Here is a 14,654-nt window from a genome sequence, read left to right as displayed (position 1 = left end):
TAACTTTATATATTCTATTTTTAAAAAATCAGTTAATGAAAGCATTTTTTGAGAAACCTCACCCTTTTCCGTAGCTTTCTGAAGAGGGGTCTGAGATAGGACTCAGTCTGTTTTTGAGTAGCACTGTTCAGTTTACCCTGCACACTGCGCTTCACATAATCCTCTCTGGCATTCAGCTCTTTAGCCCAAACACCAAGAAGAAACTGTGGAAAGAAAGGGTAAATTTAGACTACAATGCCACCCAGTGGTTTCATAAGCATGAAAGTTCTTTGATGCACAAAACAGTATACATTCATCCTCAGAGTAAATGTCTTAACTGATTAATATTAGTTGCTGATGTTTTAATGAACTATTTCTGCTTAGTAACTGATAGATGTTTTAAAGCAGTGCTTTTACAAATCACAAACCTCCCTATTCTACACATATTCCTAGTTCAAGTGTGATCCATTTCCCCCCTAAAAAGAACCCCTGGCTGAAATACGAAAAAGTTCCTTTTTCAGGCCAGAAACTCTGTGCTCCAAGTTCCTGGGATGAAATAGGAAGAAGTTTCACAGGTAACCGTTTGATAGAAATAAACTTTTACTTGTATTTCCATTACATAAAATTCAACCTGCCTAGACTCATCAGCCATAATGCCATGTGCTATGATATTTAATCAATTTTCCAAGGATGATGATGCTGTATTTGGACTTTGTACTTTTACAGTAGAGACCACAATTCAATTAAAAATTCCCTCCAAAACACTTGACCAAAGAAGGAAGGAAAAAAGGAACGAAAATACAAGAAACTATGACCAGCCCCCGTCCCACCCTAGAAAACTACCCAGGTGCTCCTTGAATTTAACTACACAAAGAGTGCCCTTTCTGGAGGCAGCTAAACAGTGAAGGCTGAGGAGGCCATATTCCCCTAGTGGTGCTACCTATGCAAGTACTATCGGGAGAGGCCATCACTCAGAGGAAATTCTAGTTTATACTAGATCCCATACCCTCGCTAATTCCATGCAAAATCCTCTGTGGGTTAGGAATCATGATGACCGATTATGTTGTATTTAAACTGTAAATACAAGTAAAAGCATTTCTTGCATTTAAATCTCTTGGTCTGAATATAAATATTGATAATTCGTGAAGAAATGTTAAAAGGAATCTGGGGTTTGCACATACTCTCCTTAAACCACTGAAGAGAGAAAAGCTGGGAAGAAAGACAGAAGGAGCTACCAATAATTCTGTGAAAGGTTACCCAAGTGTTTGCTTTTTTCACTACCAATGTCTTGCCACTTTTTCCTTATGTCATCTCTCAGAGAAGCTTCTGGAATCCTCTCCTTATTACACTCTTCCCCAGGATGTTTAAAAAAATTTTTTAATCCTTAAAACTTCTTGTTCATTTTATTGCTCAGATTTTTTTATGTGTGTTTACAATAAGTCAGCTTTACAAGTGCCATGAAGAAAGTAAATATACATTTTCTGTTTAACCTCTATATCCAAACACATACCAATAATATAAACACTACACATGCAGAAATGTTTAATGAGAGTCTGCCTTTCCAGTCTTTAACTCTTAAACAATTCAGAACTGTAAGACCAAAAAAAAAAAGTAAGACCAATTCTTATCTAAAGAAAACATCCTCCGTTCCTAGCCAAAAAGCACATACCTTAAGGAATTTGGTAATGATGTCCATGTCTTTATGATCATCACCTTTTCCCAAAGACTCTCCCAGCGCCTGAAAAGAAGGGATGCTTCTGTTCATTAGTCAGGAGCAACAGCTGAATATATATGCTATTAACATCAGTCCAAACGTAGTCCTTTATTACATGTACAGTCCAATTTTGATTTAAAGCCTGACAGAATTTCTAGATAGATTAAAAATATCAATTTGCCATTTAAATTTAGACAGCATGTTATTGTTTATGAATCTAAAGGGAGTGACTGCTAATAAATGTGAGGTTTCTCTCTAGGGGAATAAAAATGCTCTAAAATTAGACTGTGATGATGGTTGTACGAACTTGTGAATATATTAAAAACCACTGAATTGTACACATTAAAAGGATTAATTGCATAGTATGTGACTATCTCCAAAGTTGTTTAAAATGCCCAGAACTGGTTTATTCACCAGTTTTATTTCAGTAAAATTATTATTTCAGTAAAATTCAGGGGGTGGGAGTACAAATAAAACAACCACCTCACATATGTCCACCTAAGCCTAATTCATGTTGATGTATGGCAGAAATCAAACCAACATTGTAAAGCAATCAATTAAAAATGAATATATATTAAAAGATAAATAAAAAGGGGGAAAATCTAAAAAAAAAAAAAACAATAACCTCAACTATAATCTCACTTACAGAAGCCAACATGGGTTAAGAGCAAGGAATGAAAGGTAACAGAAAAATGACTTTACAATTATTAAGAATTTTAAGTCATTATTTTTGCTCACGCTAGACAGAGAATTCAAAATTATTTCAAGTAATATTACATATATCATTCCACATTCAATACACTGGCAAAAATAAGAAAGCAAGATATTGCCAAGTGTTGGCAGGGATGTACAGATACACTGCTGATGGCAGAGTAGAGACTGGTACACCCATTCCAAAGAGCAACCTGGCAGTATTCAGACAAGTTAAGAAGCAATCTTGCTTCTGGCCCAGAGGGGTCATGTACAAGACTGCCTGTCACAAAACTGTGGTAACAGGAAGAAGGGTGCAATTGTGCTATTATTAAATAATCGTGCTATTATTAAAAAGCACTAAAAGTCACACTGTATAAAATACTATAACAATTAAAATCAAAAGTTTAGATGACATGGAATATCAAGGATGGAACTTGAAAATAAAAAACAGAATGAAGAATTTCACAATAAAGTATCACTTATGTATACCGAAGCACATGCATACAAAACATTACTGGTTTTACAAGACAATCAATAAATAAAAGGATGCACATCAAACATATCAGAATGAATACTTTTGAAGGCAGGAAGGAGGGGAATGTGTGTAGAAAATGAGAAAAAAGGGAGTGAACAAACAACAGGCATGAAATAGAAGAAGGGCCTTTGTAACAATCAAAGACGCCAGGATGCTGTGAACTGAACAGTCTAATGAGCTCAACCATCGGCTCCAGGGAATGAAAGGTGGGGTGGGGGAGTGAGGAAGGTGGTGAGGGATCACCTCTAATTCTTCAATTGTGGTGTTTTCTTCATGAACTTTCAAATCATTCTGGGTGTCTTCCTCTCCAGGCTCTTGGCCACCCACAAGTTCATTGAGGTACTGCTGATCAATCTTATCCAAAGCTGCTTTCAGATCATTCCTCAATCCCTGAGGAAAGGTAAAAAGTTACAGCTGGTATGAAATTTCATTGATGTTTCACTTCTGATTTTTTTCTCTGATAATGAGTATAATTCATTTTTCTCTCCACAAGGAAACTCAAACAACATTTCAATTTACAGCTATCATTACTATACATTCAAAGTCAATTCTTATGAACATATTCAAATTGAAAAGAATATACACATAATAGCTAGTCTGACGGTCAGAAAAATAAAAAATATGAGTGACAAATCCAATTAAGAATCTGCATAAATGCTGTACTTTTCTAATGAGGCCTAGAGAAAGTGACCAGGTGCTTTACCCATTTTCCTGGTTCACTGAAAATGTCTAACAACTCCAACTGCTTTCAGCTTCCAAAACATTTGGCAACGTCAACAGTATAAAGCCAGAGTCTCAACCACGTCCTAGACTTCACTATGTTTCTAACAAACTAGTAAACTCCACATTTTATTCACTTCTAGTTTGTAATCATTTGATTAAAATAGAAGCCTTAAAGATAGACCCTTATCATATACCACATATAAAAATTAACTCAAAATGGATCAAAGACTTAAATTTAATGGCTAAAACTATAAAACTGTAACTCTTACAGTTAACTGCAACAGAAAATCTGATTTAAAATAAGCAAAAGACTTGAATAGACATCACACAATGGCCAGTAAGTAAATGAAAAGATGCTCAACCTCACTAATCATTGGGGAAATGCAAATCAAACCACAGAGATACCACTTCACAACCATCAAGATGGATATTATCAACAAAAAACAGAAAATAACAACATGGCTAGGATATGGAGAAAGAGACCCATTGTGCACTGCTGGAAATGTAAAACAGTACAGCTGCTACGGAAAATATTACGGCAATATCTGAAAGAGTTAAACACACCTACATCAAGGCACATTACAGTTAAAATGTCAAAAGTTAAAGACAGTTCCTACAAGAGAATACAGGCGGAACACTCTGACATAAATCTTAGTAGTATTTTCTTTAATCAGTCTCCTAAGGCAAAAGAAATAAAAGCAAAACCAAACAAATGGGACCTGATTAAACTTAAAAGCTTTTGCAAAGCAAAGAAACCATCAGCAAAATGAAAAAACAACCTACTGAATGGGAGAAAATATTTACAAATGATGTGACCCTCAAGGGATCAATATCCAAAATATACAAACAGCTCAAACAACTCAATATCAAAAAACCACCCAATCCAAAAACAGTCAGAAGACACGAAAAGACACTTCTCAGAGAAGACATACATATGGCTAGTGGGCACATGAAAAGATGCTCTACATTACTAATTATTAATTTCAGTCACTCAGTCATGTCCAACTCTTTGCAACCCCATTAACTGCAGCACACCAGGCTTCCCTGTCCATCACCAACTCCCAGAGCATGCTCAAACTCATGTCCATCGAGTCGGTGATGCCATCCAGCCATCTCATCCTCTGTTGTCCCCTTCTCCTCCTGCCTTCAGTCTTTCCCATCATCAGGGTCTTTTTAAATAAGTCAGTTCTTCACATCAAGTGGCCAAAGTATTGGAGCTTCAGCTTCAGCATCAGTCCTTCCAATGAATATTCAGGACTGATTTCCTTCAGGATGGACTGACTGAATCTCCTTTCAGTCCAAGGGACTCTCAAGAGTCTTCTCCAACACCACAGTTCAAAAGCATCAATTCTTTAGCAGTCAGCTTTCTTTATAGTCCAACTCTCACATCCATACAGGACTACTGGAAAAACCATAGCCATAGCTTTGACTAGACAGACCACTAATTACCAGAGAAATGCAAATTAAAACCACAATGAGGTATCACCTACCTCACACAAGTCAGAACAGCCATCATTAAAAAGCCTACAAACAGCAAACGCCGAAGAGGATATAAAGGGAACCCTTGTACACTAGTGATGGGAATGAAAACTGATATAGCCACTATTGGAAAATAGTATGCTGGTTCCTTAAAAAACTAAAAATAGAACCACCATATGACACAGCAATTCCACTCCTGCGTATGCATCCAGAAAAAACAAAAATATGAAAAGATACATGCGCCCCTAAGTTCATAGCAGCACTGGTTACAATAACCAAGACATGGAAGCGGCCCGAGTGCCCCACAGACAACTGATTAAGAACATGTATGCATGTCTGTCTGTCTGTCTCTCTCTCTCACACACACACACACACACACACACACACAGGAATACTACTCAGCCATAATAAAGAATGGGCTTCTGGCACTTGTAACAACATGGACAGATCTGAGACTATTGTGTCTTGTGAAATAAGTTAGACTGAGAAAAACAAATACTGTATGATATCACTTATGTAGAATCTAAAAAATAATAGAAATGAGTGTATATGCAAAACAGAAACAGACTCACAGATACAGAAAACAAATTGTGGTTACCAATGAGAAAAAGAAAGGGGAGAGCGACAAATTAGGGGTACCAGATATACCAACTACATTTGAATAGAGAAGCAATAAGGATGCTGTATAGCAAGGAGAATTATACCCACTATTGTGTAATAACCTATAATGGAGTACAATGTGCAAAAGATACTTAGTCACTATGCTCTCTACCTGAAGTTAACACAGTATTATAAATCAATTACACTCTACTTTTTTTAAAAAAAGTTACAGAAAGGAAAGAATCTTAAAAGCAGCAGGAGAAAAACAACTTGCTTTGAATAAAGAACCACCCCCCAATAAGAGTATCAGGATATTATTTAGCAGAAACTTTGCATGCCAGGAGGGAGTGGCACAATATATCTGAAGTGCTAAAAGAAAAAACTTCCAAGAACATGTTACCCAGCAAAGTTATCATTCAGAATTGAAAGAGCAAGAGTTTTCAGACCAGCAAAAGCTAAGAGAATTCCTAACCACTAAACTATCCTTGTAAGAAATGTTAAAGGGACTTCTTTCAGCTGGCAAGAAAACATATGAAAGTATTAAATCTCAATGATAAAAGTAAATGTATGGTACAGGTGGTAAATTAATCACTTATAAAGCCAGTATGAAGAGTAAAAGACAAAAGTAGTAAAAATAACCATAAGTGCAGTAATTAGTTAAGGGCTACACAATAAAAAAAGATGCAAAATGTGGTATCAGGAAAAAATGTGAAAGGAGAGGAGGAAAAGTGTTGAGCTTCAGAATGTGTTCAAACTTAAGTTACTAACTTTTAGACAGTTCCGGTTATGAAATAAATAACTCACATGGATATAATGTACAGCATGGTGACTAAAAATACTGCACTGCACATTTCAAAGTTACTCAGAAAGTAGATTTTTTAAAAAGTCTTCATCACAAGAAAAAAATTTTTGTAACTACATACAGTGATGACTATTAGGTTTACTGTGGTGATCATTTTGCAATATATACAAATATCAAGTCATTATGTTGTACACCCGGAATATGTTATATGTCAGTTATACCGCAACTTTTAAAAGTGCAAATAAATTCTAGTACTGAATAAGATCGGAATACAGCAGGTTGTAGTGAGTTAATATTAAAAGCTAGAAAATTTCTCAAGTAATGAGACATGAGTAGCAGAAAAATTAAACTGGGTAACAAAAACAATAGTGCATGTTAGCAATTTAGACTCTTTTGATAAGGAAAGTGACTCGGGATATAGAAAAGGAACAAATACTGGTGAAATGAGGCATTACAAAACCACTTAGCTCCTTCCAAGGATTTAGGTTAGGAAACTTTAGATAGGACTGAAAATAAAAACAAACTGCTGTGCACATTAACAATATAAATGAAGAAAATGTTTTAAATTCATTTATGCTTTTAAAAAGAAGTTAAACACAGAATCACCATACAATTCAGCAATTCCACTTCTAGGAATATATGTAAAAGAAGAGAAAGCAAGGAACTTGAACACATATTTATATACCTGTGTCCATAGCAGCATTATTCACAATAGCCCCAAAGGCAGAAGCAACCTACCTGTCCAACAAGGATGAATGGATTAACAAAATGGTGTCCATACATACAATGAGATATTAGCTTTAAAAGGGCAGGAAATGCTGACCTCTGCTACAACAAAGCTGCACCTTTAAGGCAGCATGCCTAGTAAGAAGGCCAGACTAGGGAGCCTTCAGGTGACCTCAGCCTCAACCCTCACCTGACTGTATCACAGGTGAGATCCCAACCAAAACACTACCCAGCTTAACCCAGTCGAACCACAGAACATGATGGAGAACGATAAACTATCTTAGGATACAAGGTCTCAGGGTGGTTTGTTACCATCACAAATAACTGAGAAAGATTTTATGATAATGAATTGTTTTAAGGGGTAAGTTTTGGGGTGGTTTGTTACACAACTACATATAACTACATCTGTCTCTCTCAGTAACTGAAAGAGCAAGTAAATAATAAGACCACAAAAGATCTAAACACCACTGTAACTGACATTTCAAAAGCTCTTTTCAAGAGCCCATGGAATATTCACCAAGATGGATTATAAGCTGAGCCATAAAACAAGATCAGAGTCCTAAAAGTAAAACTGAAACTATTAAAGTTTCAGAAGAAAATACCATCTCTTTAAGATCTTAGGGTAGGCAAAATTTTCTTAAGCAAAACACCACAAGCAGTAATTATAAAGTAAACTTTGTCAAAATTCAAAAGTCCTACCCATGAAAAGACACCGTTAAGAAAACAGGTAACGCCTAGGAAGAAATAGATACAAAACATGAATTTGTATATCTAACGAAGAATCCAGGTTATACATAAAGAACTCCTATAATTCAAAAATAAAAAGACAACTGAAACATGAACAAAAGACACACTGCACAGAGAAAGATGAGGCTACCAAGTCTATAAAAAGAGGCTCATAATCTTTAGTTGTCAGGGAACTGTGAATAGAACCACATGAGATACTACCACACAAACAAGAGAATGGTTAAAATTTAAAAGACTAACAATAACAAACACTAATAAGACAACACTGGCAATATCTGGCATTTCTTAAAAAGTTGACTATACATTTACTGTTACTATTCAGCAATTTCACTTCCAGAGAGATAAAAATGTATTTAACCTAGGAGAAATAACATAGAGCCAAAATAGATTTGTGTAAAAACATTCACAGCAGTTTTATTCCTAACAGCCCAAGGCTAGAAACATATGGTGATAAATTCATATTACTGAATATCATCAGCAATGAAAAGGAACAAGTTACCAACATCCACAACAACATGGATGAATCCACAAAATCTTACACTGAGCAAAAGAAGCCAGAAGTATCCTCTGTGATTCTACCAAGTGAAATACTAATAATACAAGTAAAGTTCATCGATGGTGTTTTGGTGACAGAATTTTAAATGGTAGTTGCCCAGGAGTGGAGGAGAAAGAATCCAGGTACTGGCCAAGAAAGGATGCTGGGGAGTTTTCATGTGCATGTGATGAAAATACTCCATATCTTCATAAGGGTAGTTGCCACACACTTGCAAGCATTTTCAAAATGCACTGAACCACATGTTCAAGATGTGTGCCTTTTAAAAGAAAATTTACATTCAGCAGCAGTATCTGGCAACTTCACTTTTCCTTTTTTCCTTATAATAATGCAATTATTTGAAGTCTGTCAAAGTCTGTAGTATTCTGAGCTATGTGGTACAATGATATTCTAGCTTTGTTCTTTTTACCTTGTTAACTTCCGGTGTGAGGATCTCTATTTTTCTTAAACGTTGAAAAGCATCATAATCTGTTTCTCCAAAGAGTCTGATTGGTTCTCCTCTTTCTCTCAATCTTCTGATAACCTATTAAAAAAAAAAGAAAGAAAGAAACAATAGTAATTCCTATTTTAGAAGACTAAACACTCATTTTGAAAATTAGATGCGAAAGTAAGTTCTATTTGTTCTTTCTTTAGTTTTCCACAAACAGATATATTGAATTACTGTCACACCTTAAATAACCCTAATGGTTTAGGTCATTTGGTGAGTGTTACAGAAAGGACCAATCTGTATAGTAGGCAACTTAAGAAAACCATTAAGATGGGAAGGAGTGATAACATTCATAGGGAGGAAAAAACAAGTCTGGTATCAGTTGATAAGCCAATGACCAGAGACAGGCAAGGGTCAGCACTGTAATACTAAATTAAAACCCAAAACTAGTCCCTTAGACAATAAAGAGAGTCACAAATGGGTGGAGGGGGGCACATGCAGGGCTTCTGGAGGGCTGATAGTATTTCTCCTTGACTTTGGTGACGGCTGTATGAGTGTCTGTTTTGTTTTGCAATTATCTACTATATTGCACATTTTACACACACTCTGTATACATGCTGTATTTCATAAAAAGGACTAATAAAAATTACAATTAAGAAAATAAGCTGTAGTTAGAAAAAAATTACCAAGAACTTAATCTGGGAACTGAAATAGTATCACACTTAGAAACCACTGGCAAGGCTTCCGCTGGATTAACTGAAACTAAAACTTAAAGGTCGTCTAGTGCTATCTCCAATCAATGCAGAAATGACCTCAAAAACAGCTTCTTGAAGGCCAATGTCTGATGAATGACAGGAATCACACCTCTTCATGGAGCAGCCCACCTCATCTTTGGACAGTTATACTATGCTTCTCAAAATAAACAAAAATCTACCTCTTTCAATTATCTCAGCTTTATGAAAAGACAGAATACTCAATGTTTTTTCAAAATTAGAGCTGTGGTCAACAGATCTGTTTTCAAAAATCTCTAATATTCTTCTCTTCAGGCCAAGTATTCAAAAGTCCTTCATCTACTTTTCACATGACAGCTTCTGGAGTCAGCCCGCCTTTCCTCACAAAGTTTCATTTTGCTCAAAGTTCATTGTGTACCTGTGTATATAATCTTAACTCTTTTTTCACATGAGTATCTTAAAATTTTGCTGTTGTTGAAGGAAAATAATAGTTGATATTGACCAGGGTACGAACAAAGCCTATAGGCTAGAGTATGAACTGGTAGAACGTTTTTACAGAGCTCTCTGGTAATTTATATCCAAAGTGTTAGACATGTATTAATATATAGGCTTTAGTAGACTCCAGAAATCATGTTTCTAGAAAATTTTCCAAAGGAAACTAATCATAAATTATTACACATGCAATGACATCTGTATAAGGATGTTCATCTCAGTATAACCTATAAAAGGGAAATGCTGAGGCAATCTGAATGGCGATTAACAAAGAATTGGTTTTAAAAATAAAGTAGTAGTTCTAAAATATTATGGGAAATTATGCAGTCATAAAATTATATAGATTCTATATTTTGACTTAAAAAGATGTATTAAGAGAAAGTAAAAGGAAATCAGTCCTGAATATTCACTGGAAGGACTGATGCTGAAGCTGAAGCTCCAATACTTTGGCCACCTGATGTGAAGAGCCAACTCACTGGAAAAGATGGTGATGCTGGGAAAGATTGAGGACAAAAGGAGAAGAGGGCAGCAGAGGATGAGATGGTTTGATAGCATCACCGACTCAAAAGATACGAATTTGAGCAAACTTGGGAGACAGTGGAGGACAGAGAAGCCTGGAGGGATACAGTCCGTGGGGTTGCAAAGAGATGGACACAGACTTAGCAACTGAACAACAACAACAAAAGTTACCATTTTATAACTTACTTTCTCTTAATACATAAATGATATTATTTTAAATAACTTTGACAAATTATCTAAATATAATTATTCCAAATATATGCATTTAATTATACTTATTTAGAATGTGTTTAGTTTTTAAAGTTTAGAAGGATATATTCTTTAAAAAATTTAAGACATAAGATATTCTTTAAACTATTTAAGACAACAGTACCAAGAAAAGCAAAAATTTAGAACCTCGTAAAGAAAACTGACGGAGAAGGCAATGGCACCCCACTCCAGTACTCTTGCCTGGACAATCCCATGGACGGAGGAGCCTGGTAGGCTGTAGTCCATGGGGTCACTAAGAGTCTGACACGACCGAGCGACTTCGCTTTCACTTTTCACTTTCATGCATTGGAGAAGGAAACGGCAACCCACTCCAGTGTTCTTGCCTGGAGAATCCCACTGACAGGGGACCTGGTGGGCTGCCGTCTATGGGGTCGCACAGAGTCGGACACGACTGAAGCGACTTAGCAGCAGCAAAGAAAACTGAACTATAATACTATGCTGGTCAGGTAAGTCATTTTATATGGGAAATGATGACATAAAAGTTATTAGAACTAGAGATAAATGCAATCCTATGGAGATTCTTTCTTTTTTTTTAAACAAAGCACTCATATATAAAACTTACCTCTTGTCTAGAAAGAGTCATGGGTAATTTTTCCTCTGCCAATTCAAGTTCTAATACTGGATTCGATGAAGTTAATGGTTTCTGGTCCTCATCTTTTGGCTGTATCTACATTAATAGCCAAAAGAAATGAAATTCTCCTTTTAAAATACAATATGGTTTATTTTAACATGTACCATTCTATATATTAGGCATCCACTGAAATGAAACATGTTTAACATACTGAAGGTTTTCTAAGTGTTCCTCTGCGCAAACAGCTCATAACTGACGTACATGCTTGCCAGAGCATAGGGACACCCAAGGAGAGAGCGTGCACCCTGGAAGCATTCTTGCTACAGAAGAGCGACAGAAGTTATCAATAAAATGGTTTCCACAATCAAAAACTTAAAGGTTGAAATCTAGACTCATTTTCTCCCTAGACTCCAAGATTTTTACTTTCTTCTTGGAAACAATCAGCTTGCTTCCCTCTTTGAGAAAAATCATCTTACAGGGTTATTTGATCCTTGCTCTAGATTTAAAATGAAGACCAAAGAAAAAAGAACTGCTTGATAACAAAAAACCTGTGAAGTCTCAAGCTCTTTCCTATCCTGATTTTTGAAAGGTATATTCCAAGTGCACAGGACTCATTGCTGGATGTCTAAAAAACTTCCCAATGCTCCACAGAACTCGCCCATGAACTGAGCCATGAAGGAAAATAATGAAAACCAGCCACTCTCTACTCATAGCACACAGAGATCAGACTGGACATTGTTGTTCATATGAACCTGCAGGGAAAAAAACTCTTCTAATATTTTTTTGAGTCAGCTTCCCAAGCCACAGTTTAGGGAAATTGAGTTCAGCAATTTATAGCCCCACTGCGTGATCTGTAAAAAGATACTGAAACGTGGTTTTCCAGTTGACCCTAAGACAAATCTAATATGTCAAAAGAAGATCCAAAAAAAAAAAATCAAAGAAGATCAACATTAAGGGAAACCATTCAGTTAAGAAAGGCTGTATGGTTACAATTTTATACTTGATGATCCCACACTGTAGGTTAAAGGTTATATTAATCAGTGTTAATAGTGATAACAGAAAATGTAAGTAAAAAACTAAACTTTCGCCATTTTCACAAACCAAATCAGCATCAAGCCTCAATAAAAGGTAACTAGTTTTTATAAGAGAATAAAAGTAACATGCTGTATTTTCACTACTATCAACAAGGAACCATTAAATATGCTTTAGAAAGAAAACCCTGTGCTTTCTTTTTAAGCATAAAAACAGGTATTTCTCCCAAAATCTCAGGATGAAAAGCATTTCCAATTATAAAATGGCAGTGAGTAGCCTTAAGGAAAAGACCTAAGACACTCTGTCAGCTGGACTCAACGTTACAAGCGGTATCTTTACAGCAATGATTTTGCTTCAGTGCTTTCCTCTATACTGGCAAGAAAGGACTGCTGTTATAGCAAGAGCAATCTAACCAAAGGAAAACTGTCACTGTTTATTTTCCTACTTTATCAAAAAGTTAAAAAGGTTCAAATCTAAGGATATGGGAAGGCAACCAAGTCAGTGGACTAAGCCCAGGGTAAGTGATTCTTATTTTACTTTAAGTGTGAGTTAGACAACGCTAAGGCAAGCAAATAATGGAAATCCCTTCTGACTATCTATTCAATATTTAGATGGTTTTAAAACATATTTTAATTCCCTACACTAGAAGCAAATGAAGTCAACATACTTAAGAGAAGTATCAAAATACCAATGTAAACTTTCATATTTTAAAAACCTATCAGAAATACAACTACAGTTTTAACACCTACCCTCTCCCAAAAGTACAAAATGAAAGCAAATCCATATACATACCATTTGCATTCTTCATGCTTTCTTCTAGAAATGCTATGCCAGATAAAATTAATTTCCAGAACTTCCCCCATTACATGCACAAGAGTATTATTGTATAATCGATGTTTCACAAGCAGAGTCGATTTCAAATTTATGATTTGTCAAAAGTATTTCAATAGAACCTCTAAACTTTGTTTAAAAAATTAGACTAGATACAGTTATCTTTTAAAATAAATTAAACACAACTTCACCTTGTAACCTTTAACCCCTCCCAATAAAAACCCCAATACATTATTAACTAGGTAATCGCAAAGATAATTTTAGTCATGTTTCTAAATTATTCAAAGTTTTCTAGACAACTCATTTATTTCTAATATTGCAAGATCACATTTTCTATCCAGTAGGCTGAGCAGTGTTTGAAATGTGATACCTTATCATATAAAATGGCTATATCTCAGGCCAGAAGGGATTATTCACATTGCAAACATAAAACAATGGCTTAAAATATTCCAGAGAAAGCAGGGGAAATACCACTGCTGCTACCACTGCTGCTGAATGAATAAAATGTTTTGAACCCTTTACAAATGGACTTTTATTGGGAGAGGCGGGGGAAGGAGTGGTGGTAGTGATGAAAATGAGGTAGTATCAGATCCAGGACTTAATTAAAAGAAAAAAAATTCAAGCTTTGATCTCAAGCCACTTCATGCTGTCCACAAAAAGCCAAACCATTCCAAGCCAAAGGTCATGCATGTATTTTCCTGAATTCAAGATTAAAAGAAAAAAAAGAAAAACAAAATCATACCTCTCCAGATGGCTTCTCATTTACAGGCTAATGTATAACATTGATAAATTGAACAAAGATCAATTGTTTTGTTACTTTAACAACGACTGTATAAATTTAAACTCAGAAATATATAATTTAACATAAAAGCAGGCATTCATACCTTGTAGCCACATCTTTCAAAATATGCTTCCTCTTCTTTTTTTGCAAGTTCACTACGCTTGAAATATTTTTTATTTTCCTATTGAAGAAAGAAGTAAGTTAATAATAACAGAAGTTTTAACTTTCCTATTAAGATACAAGTAAGTTTCTTCCTACTGAAGAAAAAGTTCAAATTTCATGTCTCTTGATCAACAATCTTGAAAGTTTTTCAAGAACTATAAAGTTTTTTAGGTCCCACAGAGATTAGTGATTTCCTGAACATACCACTTGTCCTCCACCCTGGTCTAAACATGAAGACATTTCTCTTGCACCATCATTTTAACTGACATTACCTAACAGCACACAGA

The 14,654-nt window shown here is 35.5% G+C and overlaps 1 protein-coding gene across 18 annotated transcripts in view; it reads right to left on the bottom strand.

The window, feature by feature from the left end:
• Positions 1–14,654, bottom strand: part of PRPF18 (pre-mRNA processing factor 18) — a 72,724-nt gene that overhangs the window by 39,674 nt on the left and 18,396 nt on the right. For 16 of the 18 annotated variants that reach the window (XM_020881338.2, XM_020881341.2, XM_070472089.1 and 13 more), the window contains exons 2-8: positions 14,309–14,386; positions 14,167–14,193; positions 11,553–11,657; positions 8,961–9,074; positions 3,165–3,311; positions 1,649–1,717; positions 63–203 (exon numbers count right to left, since the gene is read on the bottom strand). In XM_020881338.2, the coding sequence (XP_020736997.2) occupies positions 63–203; positions 1,649–1,717; positions 3,165–3,311; positions 8,961–9,074; positions 11,553–11,657; positions 14,167–14,193; positions 14,309–14,386 (681 nt within the window). The remainder of the gene's footprint in view (positions 1–62; positions 204–1,648; positions 1,718–3,164; positions 3,312–8,960; positions 9,075–11,552; positions 11,658–14,166; positions 14,194–14,308; positions 14,387–14,654) is intronic. The other 2 variants (XM_020881339.2, XM_020881342.2) reach the window with 1 other exon arrangement.

The sequence above is a fragment of the Odocoileus virginianus genome, chromosome 9 (assembly GCF_023699985.2).
Source record: "Odocoileus virginianus isolate 20LAN1187 ecotype Illinois chromosome 9, Ovbor_1.2, whole genome shotgun sequence".
In the NCBI taxonomy this organism is placed as follows: domain Eukaryota; kingdom Metazoa; phylum Chordata; class Mammalia; order Artiodactyla; family Cervidae; genus Odocoileus; species Odocoileus virginianus.
The sequence above is the reverse complement of the archived record's forward strand: the minus strand, read 5'-3'. Positions and strand labels throughout refer to the sequence as shown.